General features: G+C 38.7%; 1 protein-coding gene across 2 annotated transcripts in view; it reads right to left on the bottom strand.

The window, feature by feature from the left end:
• The window catches only part of RAD50 (RAD50 double strand break repair protein), a 102,074-nt gene extending 85,747 nt beyond the window's left edge, over positions 1 to 16,327 (bottom strand). For both annotated transcript variants that reach the window (XM_007461334.1, XM_007461335.1), the window contains exons 1-2: positions 16,067 to 16,327; positions 13,941 to 14,024 (exon numbers count right to left, since the gene is read on the bottom strand). In XM_007461334.1, coding sequence (XP_007461396.1) covers positions 13,941 to 14,024; positions 16,067 to 16,195 — 213 coding nt within the window. In that variant the 5' untranslated portion in view covers positions 16,196 to 16,327. The remainder of the gene's footprint in view (positions 1 to 13,940; positions 14,025 to 16,066) is intronic.
• Positions 16,328 to 18,981: the final 2,654 nt, after the last annotated feature.

The raw sequence follows: 18,981 nt of genomic DNA, 5'->3' as shown, positions 1-18,981 counted from the left end.
AAAAAAAAAACAAACTAAAAATAGAGCTACCATATGATCCAGCAATCCCACTCTTGGGCATATATCTGGAGAAAACCATGATTCAAAAGGATACATGCACTCCAAAATTCAATGCAGCACTATTTACAATATCCAAGACATGGAAGCAACGTAAATGTCCATCCACAGATGAATGGATAAAGAAGATGTGGTAATATATATATACAGTGGAATATCAGCCATAAAAAAGAACAAAATAATGCCATTTGCAGCAACATGAATGGACCTAGAGATTATCATACTAAGTGAAGTAAGTCAGACAGAGAAAGAAAAATATCATATGATATCACTTATATATGAATGTAAAAAATCTTACGAATGTAAAAAATCTTATTTACAAAACAGAAACAGACTCACAGACTTCAAAAACAAACTTATAGTTACCAATGCGGAAAGGTGGGGGGGAGGGATAAATTATGAGGTTGGGATTAACAGATACACGATACTATATATAAAATAGATAATCAGCAAGGACCTACTGTACATCACAGGGAACTCAGTAATCTGTAATAACCTACATGGGAAAAAAATCTGAAAAAAATAGACATATTTATATGTATAAATGAATCACCTTGCTGTACACCTGAAACTAACACAACACTGTAAATCAACTATATTCCAATATAAAGTAAAAAAAAAATTTAAGTAAATTTTAAAAATACACAAGGAGGAAAAGAATACTGTTTGATTTACTAGAACTGTATTATCTACCTCCATTATTCAGCATCATTAGGAGATCAGCTATGTGGATTTTTCAAGTAAATGAATTTTATCCTTTTACATACCAAAAGTATTTTTTAAAACATTTTAAAAAACAATCACAAGCTTACAGAAAAGTAGAAACACAGTATACACCATGACTTTTCACCCAAACCACTTGAGAATAAGTTGCTGATCTGATATCCCAACACTGTTATTTCCTATAAAACATGGGCATTTTCAACCATAAAAATCAGGAAATTGAGTGATATATTACTACCATATGGCCCTCAGATCCCATTCAATTTTGCCAATTCTTCCAATATGTCCTTTACAACAATAGGATCCAGTTCAGAATTACACATAGTGTTACATATTGTTCAAATTACACATTGCTGTCATGTCTCTTTAGTTTCTTTCAGTCTGGAACAGTTCCTCAGATTTTCTCTTTCATGACTGGTAATTTTAAAAATTACCAAATGTTATTTTATAGAAGGTCTCCCAAAATTTGGATTTGCCTAATATTTCTTCAGGACTAGAATCAGATTATGCATCTTTGCAGCAATATCACAGAAGTGATATGTTCCTTACATTGCATCTTATCAGATGGGCATGATTTCAATTTAGTTCATTATTGAGGATGTTACCTTCAATCTCCTGGTAAAGGTGGTATCTACCAGGAGATATTCCTGGCAGAATATTATTTTTTCTACTTTGCTGTTAATAAATATTTGGGAAAGAGATACACTGAGACTGTGTAAATGTCTCATAACCTCATCAAGCTTTTCCTCCATTAGTTTTAACATCTCTATTAATGTTTCTTAAATGAATGAATGATTACTGTGATAGCTATCAAAGAGTAATTTTCTAATTCCATCATTCCTCCTACATTTATTAGTTAAGATTCTACTATAAGGAAGGGCTTAGTCCTCCACACCCGCCCCAACCGCCGCCTAGATTTTCATTTTTTAAATATCACTATGGACTCATGCATTCCTCTCTTGGGCTCCAATTCCCAACCAGGTTTTTGTGGATGCCCTCCTCTCTCAGCCTCATCTACTGGTTTTTGTGGGGTTTTAAAAATAAATTTATTTATTTATTTTTGGCTACGTTGGGTCTTTGTTGCTGCACACAAGCTTTCTCTAGTTGTGGTGAGTGGGGGCTACTCTTTGTTGTGGTGCACGGGCTTCTCATTGCGGTATCTTCTTTTGTTGAGGAGCACGGGCTTTAGGTGCGTGGGCTTCAGTAGTTGTGGCATGCGGGCTCAGCAGTTGTGGCTCGCGGGCTTAGTTGCTCCACAGCATATGGGATCTTCCTGGGCCATGGCTCGAACCCGTGTCCTCTGCATTGGCAGGCGGATTCTTAACCACTGCGCCACCAGGGAAATCCCTCATCTACTGGCTTTTGGACCCATCATGGTGTATTAACTTTATATATTGCTGACTTTGATTTGCTAATATTTTGTTATTGATTTTTGCATGCATGACAGTTACCCATCTGTAATTTTCTTGTAATGTCTTTGGTTTTTGGTAACACAGTAATACTACCTTCATAAAATGAGTTGGGACATAGTTCCTTTGCCTCTCTTTTCTGAAAAAGTTTATGTAGACTTACTTCACTCTGTATGACAGACTCTAGGTCAGAAAGAGAAAGACAAATACCATATGCTTACCATATATATGGAATTCAAGAAAAAAAATGTCATGAAGAACCTAGGGGTAAGACAGGAATAAAGACACAGACCTACTAGAGAATGGACTTGAGGATATGGGGAGGGGGAAGGGTAAGCTGTGACAAAGTGAGAGAGTGGCATGGACATATATATACACTACCAAACGTAAAATAGCTAGCTAGTGGGAAGCAGCCGCATAGCACAGGGAGATCAGCTTGTTGGTTTGTGACCACCTAGAGGGGTGGGATAGGGAGGGTGGGAGGGAGGGAGACGCAAGAGGGAAGAGATATGGGAACATATGTATATGTATAACTGATTCACTTTGTTATAAAGCAGAAACTAACACACCACTGTAAAGCAATTATACTCCAATAAAGATGTAAAAAAAAAGGTTTATGTAGAACTGACTCTATTTCCTCCTAAAATGTTTTGTACAACTCACCAGTAAAATCATCACAACCTGAAGTTCTTGTTAAGTTTTTAACTACAAATCAATTTCTTTTGTAGGCATATTTCTTCTTGAGTAAGTTTGGTAACTTATGTTCTTAAAAGAATTTGTCCATTTCATCTAAGTTACTGAATTTATTGGCATAAACCTGCTAGCAGTATTCCCTTATTACCTATATAATGTCTGTAGGATCCGCAGTGATGTTGCCTCTTTCATTCCTAATATTGGTAATTTATGGCTTTTTTATCACTTTGCTTAGAGGCTTATTCATTTTATTGTTCCTTTTTTTTTTTAAAAAAGAACCATCTTCTGGTTTCACTGTTTTTCTCTCTCTCTGTATTCTATATCACTGATTTTTGCTTTTATCTTTAATTTCCCTCCTTTACTTATTCTGAATTTAATTAGCTCTTCTTTTTCAGGTTTCTTAAGATAGAAGCTCAGGTAATTAATTCTAGACATTTTTTCTTTTCTAATATAAACATTTTATTATACAAATTTCTAAGCATTAGTTAGCTGCATTCCACAAATTTTTTGTATGATATGCTTTTATTTAAAGTATTTTTGAATTTCCTTCGTGATCCCTTTTTTGATCCATGGGTTATTTAGAAATGTACCGCCTGGGCTTCCCTGGTGGCGCAGTGGTTGAGTCTGCCTGCCGATGCAGGGGACACGGGCTCGTGCCCCAGTCCGGGAAGATCCCACATGCCTCAGAGCAGCTGGGCCCGTGAGCCATGGCCACTGAGCCTGCGCGTCCGGAGCCTGTGCTCCGCAATGGGAGAGGCCACAACAGTGAGAGTCCCGTGTACCGAAAAAAAAAAAAAAAGAAGTGTACTGCCTAATTTTCAAATATCTGGGGATTTTCTGTTATTGATTTCTAGTTTAATTCTGTTGTGGTCAGAAAACACATTCTGTATGACTTCAACACTTTAAAATTTGCTTTCACTTGTTTCATGGTTCAGAATATTTGTGAATGTTTTACAGTGGCTGAAAATAATGTGTATTCTGCTGTTTACTAGTAGAATGTCCTATAAACATCAATTAGGCTAATTTGATTAATAGTATTAAAGTTTTCCACATCTTTCTGATATTTTGTCTACTCTTTCTGTTTCTTTACCAACAGGAGTATTGAGATCTCCAACTATAATTGCAGATTTGTCTGTTTCTCCTTTAGTTCCATAGATTTTTTGCCTCTTCCATATCAAAGCTCTACATTTAGAGTTGTTATATCCTTTTGGTGAACTGACTCCTTTATCATCATAAAATGTCACTTTTTACGTCAATGTTACTAGTTCTGAAGTATACTGTCTCATATTAATATAGCCAATTCAGTTTTCTTTTTATTAGCTGGCATATTCTAATATGCTATCTAAAGGATTTTCCATCCTTTTACTTTTAACCTATCTGTATTATTATATTTAAAAACACTGTTATTCCCTCTAAAAAATAATACAAATGAATGTATATGCAAAACAGACTCACAGATACAGAAAACAAATTTGTGGTTACCAAAGTGGAGGGGAGAGGGACAAATTAGAGGTATAGGATTAACAGATACAAACTACTAAATATAAAATAGATAAGCAACAAGAATACACTGTATAGCACAAGGAACTTTACCCATTTACTTGTAAAAACCTATAATAGCGTATAATCTGCAAAAATACTGAATCACTATGCTGTACATCTGAAACTAACACAATATTGTAAATCAACTATACTTCAATCAAAAAAAAAACCCCATTGGTATTCCTTTTGCTTTATTTAGGTCTTTTTGTTATATCTTCTATTCCATTCATTAAACTTAATGTTTTCCTTTCCATCTGTCTGCATATTTATAAGATTTGTAATTTGTTTTAAGATCGTCTGCTAATTCTGTCATCTCTTTCATTTTCTATTTATTTCTATAATTCATTTTCTCCTGGTTCTGGGTTCCTTGCATGCCTGGTAACTTCTGATTGTGAATTTTACAGTGTTGAATGAATAATTTTGTTTTACTCTTTTAATGAGTGTTGAATTTGGTTCAGGCATGCAGCTAAGTTTCTTGAGGCTTGATCCTTTTTTTTTTTTTTTTTTTTTTTTGGATGCATCATGCAGCATGCGGAACTTCCCCTCCCAGGGATCGAACCAGGGCCCCCTGCAGTGGAAGCACAGAGTCTTTTAACCACTGGACCTCTGGGGAAGTCCAATATTTAATGGTGTATATTGTTTCTTTATTTGGCCGAGCTGGGCAGCTTGCAGTATGTTAGTTTCCTGACCAGGGATTGGTCCTGAACCTGTGCCCTCGGCAGTGAAAGCGCGGAGTCCTAACCAATGGATTACCAGGGAATTCCTTAGAGGCTTAGTCCTTTTGAACGTTTATTTTTAAGGTTTGTAAGGGGGCATCTGCAGCAAACTTTACTCTAAGACTAATTTCGTAACACTTCCCCTCAGCCTCAAGAACCTCCTTTAACATTTCTTATGGTACAGATCTGCTGGTAACTAATACCTCTACCTTTTCTTTTTTTCCCCAATCAGAAAATGTTCTCCATTTCATCTTCAATTTTTGAAGGATATTTTTGTTGTATATAGAATTTTAGATTGATTTTTATTCCCCAGCACTTTAAAGATGTTGTCTCACTATCTCATGCCTTGGAAGTTTTTGATGAGAAGTCAGAAATCATTATTTTTCCCCTCTGCATAATGTGTTACTTTTTCCTCGGTCTGCTTTTAAGAATTCACCTCTGGTTTTCAGCAAGTTTAGTGTAAAATGCAATATAAGTGTGTTTATGCTACTTGTTATGTGTTGAGCTTCTTGGGTCTTTTTTATAATTTTATTTCTCTGTTGGGATCTTTTCCCACATTATGGCCAATTTCCTTTAAATTCTTGAACTTATGTGTCATAGCTTTTAAAATCCTTGTCTGCTAATTGCAAAATTTGTCATCTCTGGATATGTTTCTATTCACTTTTTCCTCTCAGTTATGGATTACATTTGTTTCTTCATATATACACTAATTTTTTATTATATTCTGGATATTGTAGATGCTACAGTGTGAGTTTGGATTGTGCTGACTTCCTTTAAAAAGTGTTGAGTTTTGTTCTAGAAGGCTACTCAGCTTGATTCTGTCAAAGCTTGTTTTAGGATTTGTTAGGATGGCCTTTCTGAGGCCTCAACAGAATACTAAGGAGTTCCACAAGCTCCACCTACTCTGGCATATCATGACTCAAATGTCTCCCAGCATTGTGTAAACTCTAGAATCTCCATTCAGTTCACAATCCCACTCCTCTACTCCAGTAGTTGTTCGCTGCTAGTCCTCACTGAATCTCGTTCTGGAACACATGCAGCTTAGTATTTGGCCAAAAGCTCATGGGTTCCTTGTACAGATTCCTGGTGCCCCATCTCTGCACAAAAACCCCACCCCTGTACCCTGCCTCACAATTCACAACCACCTCAGCAAACCCAAATTTCTTTCTTTGTTTCATCTGCCTAGGGACTATGGTTCTCTGCTGGGTTCTAACTCTATGCACTGAAGTTTGCAAAATATCCCTACGTAGAAAACTAGAATAAATGTGTAGTCACCGCATATATTTCTCTTTTCTCAAAAATCACAGCCCTGCACCATCTGTTGCCCAATGCCTGAAAAGAGTGGATTCAAATATTTTTTCCAGTTTTATAGTTGTTCATCTTGGGAGCACAAGTATGATACTCACTCTACTGCAACCAAAATCACAAGCCCTGGATTCAGCCTTTTTAAAAAATCATGAATAACTTTTGTTGGACTTTTCATGACTTTTGGGCATAAATTTAACTTTTATATTAATTCATCAAATTGTTTAACAAATATTTATTAGGCACTTTGTAGCTTTAATTTGTTGTTTTGGTTCAAAAATGACAGTTGTGGGCTTCCCTGGTGGCACAGTGGTTGGGAGTCCGCCTGTCGATGCAGGGGACGCGGGTTCGTGCCCCAGTCCGGGAAGATCCCACATGCCACGGAGCGGCTAGGCCCGTGAGCCATGGCCGCTGAGCCTGCGCGTCCGGACTGATGTAGCCGCAAGTTTGAAAGAAGTAAAGGAGAAAAGTGGGAAATTAGGCAAATGGAGCAACATGGAAATCAAAGTTCCTAAGAAGATAGAAACAACTGAACATAGGTAAGAAAAATTATTGAGGAGAACCAGAAAAATTCAGGTGTTTGTTTAAGGCAAGGTAAACAATATTAGGTTCAGGGTCAAATTAAAACAGGGAAAAGGAAAGACAAGAGAAGCTGAAGATATAAGAGGGTGTGAGGAACTGAAATAATGAGAAGAACATAGCATATAGGGAAAACTGAGGGGATGTGGACAATTCAGATAAGGGGAATGGCTTCATCCACAGTAGGAGGTGTGAGTGACTCAGGAGAGAAGGGTTGATGAGCAAGTGTGCGTGGGAGCTCAGAACTGGGAAATGAGAGCAGCCGAAAAGTGGGTAGTAAGTGAAGAGAGCTAAACCACCATGGCCAGAAGAACCACAGAGAGGACATAAGCAGACAGCTGAGAAAAATAGCTCTAGAAATATGAAAGCATTTGGGAAGAGGTGAGTGATAGATGGAGTTGGCAGAGATACTAGAGCATCAATCAACATGGAAACATCCAGAAAATACATACATACATATGTAAAAGAACAAGAACAATAGCCAACACTCTCCTTGATCCTGCAAACCTTTTCAGCTATTGCCCTATCTCTCTTTGCACTTATAGCAAAATTCACAAGACAATTCTGTGTTTCACTTCCTTACCTCCTGTTTTCTCAGATTACTAAAACTCGTTTTGTCAAGATCACCAATGGCCTTCCCATAGTCAAACCTGCTTCTTACTTGAGCTATTGACATTTCTTTTTTTAATTTTTATTGGAGTATAGTTGATTTACAATGTCTGTTAGTTTCTGCTATACAGCAAAGTGAATCAGCTATATGTATACATATATCCCCTCTTTTTGGATTTCCTTCCCACTTAGGTCACCAAGAGTAATGAGTAGATTTCCCTGTGCTATACAGTAGATTCTCATTAATTATCTATTTTGAGCCATCGACATATTTGACACAGTTGATGACTCCTCCTTCTTGTAACACTTTATTCTTTTCTCTTCTAAGACACTATTCTCTGTTTTCCTTACTTTACTAGTTGTTCTTTTAGCATCTTTTGCTGGGTCCTCCTCCTCTTTCTTATTTCTAAATGCTAATGTGCTCTAGGCTTAGGTCTTGGGTCTCTTCTCTATATTCACTTCCTATGTGATCCCATCAGGCTTTAAGACTAACTACATACATATATAACTGTATGCATCAATGATTCCTAATTTTCTTTCTTTAACTCAAACCTCTCCCCTGGTCATACTTCTACTTACCTACTGGATACCTCCTTTGGATATCTAACAAACATCCCCAATTTACATGGGTTTTCTTTTCTTTTTCTTTTTGACTGTGCCGTGCAGCTTGTGGGATCTTAGGTCCCCAACCAGGGACTGAACCTGGGCCCCCGACAGTGAAAGCGCCGAGTCCTAACCAATGGACCGCCAGGGAATTCCTATCCCAATTTACATGTTTAAACTAGAGCCACCCAAATCTCCTTTTCCAGTGTTTTCTCATTACACTATTTTTCTACTTGCTCAAGTCAAAAAACTTGGGAGTTCTGCTTTATGCTTCTGTTTTTCTCATACATCACTACCCAAATCATTAGCTAATCTGCTGGTTCTACCTTTAAAATACAGCCCAAATCCAAGCATTTCTCATACTTTCTACCATTACCACTTAATCTAACCAGCAATATTTCTCACCTGGATTACCACAAAATCCCCTTTGTTAGTCTTTTCACCCTTCTACCCTTGCCACCTACAGACGGTCTTCTCTCAGCAGCTAGACTGATCACTTTAAAATACAGATCATGCCCTCTTCTTGCTTAAAATCTTCCAATAGATTCCTATTTAAATTAGAACCCAAGGTCCTACCAGATCTAGACCCTTCAACTACTCTAACTTAATTTTCTACCAGTCTTACCCTACCATTTTGCTCCTTCTTGTGATTCCTTGAACACACCAAACATGCTCCTACCTCAAGGACTTTGCACTTAGTATTAACACTGACTGGAATATTCTCCCCTCAGATTTTGAGTGACTCACTCCCTGTTGAATGAATGAATAAATACTTAAAGATAATTTGTTGCTATGTAAAAAAGAGAACTTCAAGAATGAGGCAGGAGGTTCTCTCTAAATAAATCCACTTCTTATTATCAAAGAAAAAAAAAAAGAATGAAGCAGGAGGGACTTTCCCAGGGGTCCAGTGGTTAAGACTCTGTGCTTCCACTGAAGGGGGGGATGGGTTTGATCCCTGGTTGGGCAGCTAAGATCCCACATGCCACAGCCAAAAAAAAAAATGAATGAGGCAGGAAAAACAAGTTTGGAGACTACCAGAATAATTCAAAGGGAAAAGTGTGGTGGCTTGGACCAGGAACGCAGCAGAGATGGAATGAAGGGACATATTCTGGACATATTTTAGAAGAGCAGGTAAGAATTGCTTATGAATTAGAAACAGGATGAGATAAAGGAATCACTCAAAGGATGGCACACAGGTTTTTGCATGAGCAAACATGTGGATGATGATATCATTTATTAAACTGGAGAGTACTAAGGTAGTAACAGGCTTGAGAATGTGAAAGGGATGGGGGAACAGGGAACCAAGAGTTCTATTTTGAATATGTTAAATTTGAGATGCCCATTAAATAATCAAACAGCTGGACATATATATCTAGAGTGCAGGAAAGAAGTTAGGGCTATATATATAAATTTGGGATTCATCAGCATAGAACTGTTAGAGGAACCATTAACCAAAACTGTCCGCCCTGGCCAGGCCCTATAGTAACCACGTGAATGAGTTATCTTACAACAGGAGGTCCTGGTAAGGAAGGCGGAACTAACAAGCTACCACCAACCGGAAGAATTCGGGAAAGGTCAAAAGGAGAGAGGAGATGCCAGTCCATATGTCCTACCAACCTCCCACAACCCTTCTCGCTGGAATCCATCTTGGCTGAGCAATGTGTGCACCACCAGGAAGGACCCTGACTTAGAATGACTGGCCAGAGACAACGCGGAAACTAACCAGATTACCATAAAACCCAAGACTGCGAGCCACGCAGCTGAGCAGTTCTTCTGGGTTCCCTTACCCTACTGCTCTCCCCCCGGGTGCCCCTTGCCAATAAAGTCTCTTGCTCTGTCAGCACGTGTGTCTCCTCAGACAATTCATTTCCAAGTGTTAGACAAGAACAATATAACCAATACTTAAAGCTGTGAGAGTGAATGAGATCACCCAAGAAGAGCCAGGCAAAAGTAGGCTCATCAGAGGAGATTAAAGTATGGCCAGTGAAAAAGGAGGTATGAAATCATGGTGTCATGAAAGCCAAGAGAGCAATGTTTTTTAAAAAGCGGGAAATCTGCAAAGAAGTTATTGAGAATTAGAAAATAACCGTTTTATCTGGCAGTATGGAGATTACTGGTGACCTTACAAGAGCAGTTTTACTGAGGGAAAAAAAGGAGAAAAATCTAAACAGAGTGGGCTGAGGAGGAAAGGGGAAACAATAAAGTGAAAACAATCAGTACACACAACTCTTGTGAATTTTGCTATAAACTAGAACAAAGTAGTAGCCAGAGGTTGATCTGCAGTAAAGGGAGAGTTTGTCTGTTTGTGGACTGGAGCTACCAGACCATGTTTATATGCTGATCTAAATGATCCCCTAAAGAGGGAGAAACTGCTAATGCAGGAGCAAGGACAACTGCAAAGCAAAATGCTTGACTTGGCAAAAGGGACTGATTTGATCCAGCCTCCGAGAGGACTTAATTGACTTTAAGATAAAACAATAAACAATTTAAAGGTCTCCTCTTAAAATTATTATTTTTAGGCAATGAAATAGCTTTATATCATATGTTAACCAAAAAAAGAGACATGTATGATGACCAATAGCTCCTGTTATTTATGTGTTAATACCACATCAAAGGTTTCAACCTACTTAGATAAAACTAAACAACTAGCTACCTGGCTACAAGTCTCCCCAAAGCTCCAGGTCCAGAATGGGTTTCAGGCTTATTCTCCTGAAAAGAAATGAGATCTATTAATGTCAGGTTGTCCAACTAACTGAGTGCGTTACACCGACATCAAATCACACTGGGCTAATAGAAGCAGACATCAAAAATATATATGACCACGCCAAATGGCTCCATTCCTTTGGACAGGGTAACCCAAGCACTGATTCTATCTGGACCAGGATCAAAATTGTTACGAAACGTAACCTGGTTCTTACTCCTTAGGCCACTGGTTACAATAATTCTTTTATTGGTTTTTGGCCCCTGACTTTTTAATCTGCTTGTTAAGTGTGTCTCTTCCAGATTACAATAGTTTCACATCAAGATAATGGTGATGCAGAGATTCTGGCCATTCCTCGGAACAGATCCTGCTGGAATAACAACAGATGTCACCCTGGGCCCCTTAATGAGACAGGGCAAGAGCTCCGTGAACCCAACTAGGTAGGGTTTATGAACCACATGCCAGCCTGAAGAAGCTACGGAAGACAGACCTTTGCCCTACATCCTCCCAAAAAAGATTTCTTGGGGCTCATGTCTCGCATGGGGGATTTGAGGCAGGAGATAGATGGGCCCCAGGCTGAGCAGCTGGAGTTTGTCCCCTGTGGACAGATACTCCAAGATGAACAGCAAGGAGCAAGGAGGAGCTGAGCCCTGCCCAGATAAAAGATAAAGAGACCACATGTTCCTCATTCTCGAGGTCAAGGAGACCTTCCCGACTACAGTTGCGCAAAAAGGCTCCTCGGGGGCCAAAAAGGGAGGGAGCACCACCCCACAGTAGGTGATGTCAACCTGCCCATAGGCCTCTTCGCTAGAATCCATCTTGGCTAAGAGACGCGTGTGCACACAGGGGAGGACCCTGAGTTAAACCAGATACAGGCTCAGGGCCAGAAAAAGCAAGATGACTGGCCAGAGCAAACCCAGAAGAAATGTCCCATGTAAGTGACTGAAACTACCATGAGGGCGCAACTCTCTCTCTGAGCCCGCCTGTGTGAGTCTATTCACATGTACTCTTTTTCCTCCTAATAAACACTTTACTTGTTTCACTACTTTCCATGTTTTTGTGGAAATTCATTTCTACAAAGCCAATGGACCAGGGCCTTGTCACTGCCCACTGGCCCTGGTGGTCTAGTGGCTAGTATTTGGCACTTTCACTGCCATGACCTGACTTCAATCCCTGGCCAGGGAACCGAAATCCTCTTCAAGCCACTGCAAGCCAAGGCCACCTGAGATCACTTTCATAATCACAGAGTTATCTTTAGTCACATAAACGTGGAAACAACTTAAAAGACTATCAACAGTGGGTCAGCTTAGAGAATATAAACTCAATGAAATACTATTTAGTAATTAAAAATAATGAAACAAAGGTGTATATATATTTTAACATATCCGCAGTATATCACTAAATAAATATTTGATGTGTATTGATACAATGGAAAAATAAAATTCTATTGATGTATTAAAATATTTACATGAGCGTATTTATATACACACACAGATATGTTTTAATAAACACAGAAAAAAGCCTGGAGGAAACACACAACAAACTCTTGGCAGGCGGGGTAATGAGAGAGGCACATGACCCCACTATATACATGAACAAGAAAAACCTATTCAAGGAGAGGGATAAATTAGGAGTTTGGGATTAACAGATACATACTACTATATATAAAATAGATTAGCAACAGAGATTTACTATATAACAGGGGGAACAATATTCAATACCTTATAATAACCTATGATGGAGTAATCTGGAAAAAAAATAGGTATATAACTGAATCCCTTTGCTGTATACCTGAAACTAACACAATATTGTAAATCAACTATACTTCAATAAAAAAAAAAAAGAAAGAAAGAAAAACCTACAGGCCAAAATGCATACAGAAAAGCCTACGTCCTATACACACACTAAGAGTTTAAACACCATAATTCACAGGACTTCCCTGGTGGCGCAGTGGTTAAGAAACCGCCTGCTAATGCAGGGGACACGGGTTTGAGCCTTGGTCTGAGAAGATCCCACATGCCACGGAGCAACTAAACTCAGGCACCACAACTACTGAGCTTGTGCTCTGGAGCCCGAGAGCCACAACTACTGAAGCCTGAGTGCCTAGAGCCTCTGCTCCACAACAAGAGAAGCCACCGCAGTGAGAAGCCAGCACATCGCAATGAAGAGTAGCCCCCGCTCGCTGCAACTAGAGAAAGCCCGTGTGCAGCAACGAAGACCCAACACAGCCATAAATAAATAAATTTATTTTAAAAACATAAATACCATTCAAACATTCATACACCAAGACTTTCATCATGGTACATTTTAATGAAAAACTAAAAGCAATCTAAATGTAAGAAAATGATGCAATTATTAAAAATGTTCATAAAAGGTTACATGTAGGAAATATTTCAGACACACAAAAAAGTAAAAAGATTAAAACACCCATGTATCAAACACCCAGATTAATAATAGTTTTTTTAATAACATGGGACTTTATTATGTTAGGTGGAAAAACACCTCAGAATACAAAATTAGAGTATGATTTCAGCTATATAAGACTGTATGTAAAGGAGAAGAAATACATGAAAATGTCAACAATGGCTATCACTGGGCGCTAAGACTGTATGTGGGTGACTTTCATACCTCTTCATACTTTTCCACTGCCAAATTTTCTACAATGAGCTATCATCACTTCCATAATTATAAAAATTTTATTTTAGGGACTTCCCTGGTGGTCCAGTGGTAGAGAATCTGCCTTTCAATGCAGAGGACCCAGGTTCGATCCCTGGTCGGGGAACTAAAATCCCACATGCTGTGGGGCAGCAAAGCCCAGGCACCTCAACTAGAGAGCCTGCAGGCCACAAACTACAGAGCCCACGTGCCACAACTAGAGAGAAAACCCGCACGCCACAACTACAGAGAAGCCCGTGTACCGCAACTAAGACCTGACGCAGCCAAAACTTAAAAAAAAATTTTTTTTTTTACTTTAAAAGTACAAAGTTTTACTAGCACCATTACCTTGGGATCATGAACGAATGTATTTCCTTTGGTTCCAGGAGGAAAATCTCCAGTACAAATATATTTTAGACATTCAATGATGGTCTAAAGAAATAGAAAATTATATTATTTAGTTATTAGAGAACTGCAGAATTTAATCATAAAATATTAACTCATTATAAAATATTATTACCATAGAGACTATGAAAGATATGATCAGATAAAATTTGACATTATAAAACCTGTCATATAAATATGATTAAGTGTTAAAGAATAATTACTGTAACTTCATAGAAAAGCTTCATACTTAACGAGGTATACTGAAATAAAATAAAGAATTATTATTTGAGGGAAAATTTCTCTATTTCTAATTAAAACCCTTTAAACTAAGTCAAGTTTTTAATAACAATGGCTAAAGTAAAACATGGTCACCATAGTTGACAACACTATATTGTATAAATGAAATTTAATGAGAGTGTAACTTAAATGTTCTCACCAAAAAAAGATAAATACATGTTAATTAACTAGATGGGGGAATCATTTTACAATACACATCTGTGTCAAATCACCATGATGTATACTTTAAAAAGCCTACAAATTATTTACAATATACATCTGTGTCAAATCACCATGATGTATACTTTAAATAGCCTACAAATTATATGTCATTATACTCCAATAAAGCTAACATTTTTTTAAAAGTCGAAACTAAACAAATGGCTAATATCTACAAAGACCTTACTATGTGCCAGGTATTGTACTAACCACTTTCACATACATTAAGCTTTTAATTCTCACATCAATCCTAGGCTGTAGAAACTATTTTTTTAAATAAATTTATTTTTTTATTTATTTATTTTTGGCTGTGTTGGGTCTTTGCTGTGCACGGGCAGGGTGAGCGGGGGCTACCCTTCGGGGCCATGCACAGGCTTCTCATTGCAGTGGCTTCTCTTGTTGTGGAGCACCGGCTCTAGACACGCGGGCTCCAGAGCGCAGGCTCAGTAGTTGTGGTGCATGGGCTTAGTTGCTCCACAGCATGTGGGATCCTCCCGGACCAGGGCTCAAACCCGTGTCCCCTGCACTGGCAGGCAGATTCTTAACCACTGCGCCACCAAGGAAGTCCCACGCAGAAACTATTTTTTAACCTCCATTTTACAGAGGAGAAAACTAAGACATGGAGCATTTAGGTCACTTTTGCCCAGTCACACAGCTAATAAATGGTGAAGGAAAAAATTTGTATTAAAGCAGCTAGGGCTCATAAACACTAAACATACTAGTCTCTCTACCAGTAGAGCACTTAATACAATGCTAGGTACATAAAAAGCATTCAATAAATAATATTTCTACATAAACAAATAAAAGCAGACAAGAGTCTGATTCAACTCTCAACACAAAACCTTATGTCTTTTCTATGCTTTTCACTTCATTTACTCCTCTCCCTGTTACAATGATACCACCTTGCTTTTTCTCAAAGCACCCTTTCAGACCAGAGAGCCTCTTGGCTGTACTTTTTTCATAATTGCATGCCATTCCAGGTCCAACTCAAATTTCTAAATATTTCCAGTACACAGTGGTAAGAGTATCCTAACAACAAAATACTGTCCCAATTTAACCAAGCCCCAACACATGTTTCATTTTAAAATTATGTCATTTACTTATCACTTATTATCTTAGTCGGGATAGACAGTCTTCTTAAAGTCATATATTTATCATATTTTATAACTTTTAAAGAAATCCTGTACGGGGATGACTACCAGGAAGTGAATGCTATGCCACGTGAGCAAGGAACGATAAAACACCAACGTTGACAAAACGGCTTCCTGTGGGACTGTGAGCTCGCTGAGCCCGGACGGAGGTAGCCCCCGGTCTCTTAGGATTCTCATGGAAACCTTGTCCACCGGACATGACTGCACACAGGAGTCTGGTCGGTTCCTGAGGTCGCAGTGGCCTGAAGGCCACAGGCCACACCAAGCCACGCCCCTGGGCCGGGAAGTCAGCCGGAGACCCAGGTACACCCTGGGGCCCCAGGAGCTGAGTCATATGGACTCCTCTCATCCTAATCAAGAGTTCCGAACTCTGCAGATATTTTACTCCAGATTTCTAACACGTGGCGACCCGTGAACTGAAGGCGGCTACTTAGGACTTACCGTTTTCCCCGCCCCATTGGGTCCAACCAAAATTGTGAGGGGACTGAAGAATGTGATAATTTGTTTATCTTTATCCTCTATTCCAAAACTCCGCACGCCCAGAATGCTCATCTTTTCGATCCGGGACATGTTTGCAAATGTTTCTTTTCTCAACAGCAGGGGTCTAGAGCCCAGGGCTCAGTTTAGCAGTGAGGCCCAAGCAGAGCAAGAGCGGGTCTTAAAGACTCGCGGGTCCCAGGGTCGGGAGGCTCCAGGTGAGAACGAAAGCTCGGGCTGGAACCGTTCCTCCCACACCGGCTTTCTTCTCTGTTGGAAGGCGAGAGTGGGGGTGGGGGTCAGCCCGGGTCTGCCCGCGGGAGACGCAGAACAAAAGCCCGAGGACCCCGCGACCGTGGTCACTCACAGACTCCCGGCTCCGCGGCGCCGCGGGTCACGTGGGGCGCTACGGCCTGCGCGCTTTTACGCCGCAGGCCCGGGGCACGCCGGGAAGTCAGACGCCCGCTGTGCGCGCGCAGCTCTGGGTTCCGGGAACCTTACCGCGCGAGAAGGTTGGGTGCAAGGTCATCTAGAAAGCGGATTCCGGCTCCTTGCTGGGGGCGGGGGCGGGGCGGGACAACACTGGCAGGCACTAACTCTAAGAGAAGACAAAGACTTGTGATGGACAGCGATTCTCAAAGTGTGATCTCGGGACTCCTGGAGCAGAGGAGGGTGCGGTGTTCGCTCCTGTCAAAACTGTTTCTAACAATACTAAGACGTTATTCGCCTTTGCGCTCTCAGTCGCTCCCTAATGTACTGAGTTTTCTAGTAATTACGTGACGTGCGGGACACCATCGCAATGATGGCTAATGGAATGTGTGCTTGTATATTCTTGTGCTTTAAAAAAAATTTCAAATTTAGTTTCTACTTGAGTAAATATTAGTAGTTATAACTCATGTAAAAGCCCTTTGGGATCCTCAGAGAGGGGTTTAATACCAAAAGTTTGTGAACTGCCGTTGTAGACCAAAAGCCAATAAGCTATTATAAGACTATAAAATGTTATGAAAATATGTGAAGTAAATCCACTGCTATAAGTACCACCCCAAGACAGGAATAGACACCTTTAAGAAATTCTGTTATGCAGGATGAATAATAAGAGATCTGTACACCATCGTGCCTATATTTAACAATAATGTATTGTATACTTAAAAATTTGCCAATACGGTAGACCTTGTGTTAACTGTTCTTATTACAAAAAGTTAATTAATTAATTAATTAAATAGAAAATAAAAATAAGGAAGGTGAGAAGAAACTTTTGGAGGTGACGGATATACCAATGGCACTGAATGTATGTCTCCTGCTTAATATGAAGTAGCCAAAATTACCTCTTATGCAGCTGGATTAAAAAAAAAAAAGTTTAACTTGAGTCTTTAGCACCTTTAGATTAAGCTTCCAGTTTATAGGAAGTATTAAGCTAATAATATCACAAGGATGGAAAAGGCAAATCTGGAAGGTGGAATGTGCTACAAAACACTGGCCCAGACTTTCAGATTACTGTTACTAGAACAAGAACTTTTGTAGATTCTAAAAGGATGGTTGAGAATTAAGAGATTTGAGTTTCATGTTACCAAGATGCAGCGCATGATCCTGGATTGGATCCTGCTTTGGATATAGAGATGTGAAGGGAATTTCGGGTATGTGTGGGGAAATTTGAATGTAGACTGGAGATTAAATGCTAAAAAAACCCCGTTGTTTTCATTATATTAGATGTGATGATATTTTGCTATATGAAAAAATCCTTTTTTGAGATGCATATAAAAGTGTTAACGATAGAGTGTCATGCTTTCTATAATTTACTTTTAAAATACTTGAGAAAAACTGAGTTGAAGGAAAAAATGGACATTACAAGGTGCCAGATTCCATTACAAAAATTTTCAACTTTGTAACAGTAGGAAACTATAAAACTAAGATAACAACTCTAGGAGGGGCGGGTGGAAAGATTTGCAATAAAAATGATTAATCTTTAAAATAAAAAGAACTAAAAAGGCGAATCAGTCAAGTTCCCAGTTCTCAGTACACTACTACTGAAAAATGTTTAGTTTCACTTATATCATAATTAATGAAATGGAAAATAAAATACCATGAGATACTATCTTATACCTATTAGTGAATCTCTTTATCCTTATAATACGTTCTGACATAAATTGTCTTTTTCTGATATTTATATTGGTACATCAGCTTTCTTTTGATTAGTATTTGTCTAGTATGTCTTTCTATCCCTTGATTTGTAAACCTCTTAATGTCATTTTGCATGAAGTGAACTGTTATTCCTGATAAATTTGGATGTATTTCTCATATCTTTTTTTGTGCCTTTTCCCTCTCTTTCTCCTTTCCAGGTTTCTGGATTGATTGATTTTCATTATTCTCTTGTTTTATTCTACCGGTTTTGAAGTTGCACATTCTATTTTGATTCTTTTAGTCATTATTCTTGAATTTTTCACGTGCCTATTTTGAAATCTGAAGTTAATACCTTTAGTATCCTTTTAAACAGTACAAGAACCATAAAATGCACCGAATCTGATCACTCCTTGCATCTTAATCTTCCACATTATCATTGTTTAGTATTTTTGTTCCATGTTGTGTTGAAATCCTCTGAGTTATTTTTTAAAACCAGCATTATTTATTTATGTTTACCAACGTATTTATCAAGCTTTTTTTACTACTACTGCTTCTTGTATCACACCTTCCTTTGTCATTCATTTCACTCATTACATTAGCAGAACTATTAAACCCTAGTGCTAAAGAATCTTGAGGGAAAGAAATCTATCCCACAGTGCTGATATCAGGATTAAACAAAGTTATTTTTGTGATGGTGCTTTATAAATGGTAAAACACTGTAAAAATATGAGATTTATTTTTTGTGCATGAGTCCACGCACC

The sequence above is a fragment of the Lipotes vexillifer genome, unplaced genomic scaffold, assembly GCF_000442215.2.
Source record: "Lipotes vexillifer unplaced genomic scaffold, Lipotes_vexillifer_v1.1 scaffold217, whole genome shotgun sequence".
NCBI lineage: Eukaryota > Metazoa > Chordata > Mammalia > Artiodactyla > Lipotidae > Lipotes > Lipotes vexillifer.
Note: the sequence above shows the minus strand (reverse complement) of the source record. Positions and strands in the feature narration are given on the sequence as shown.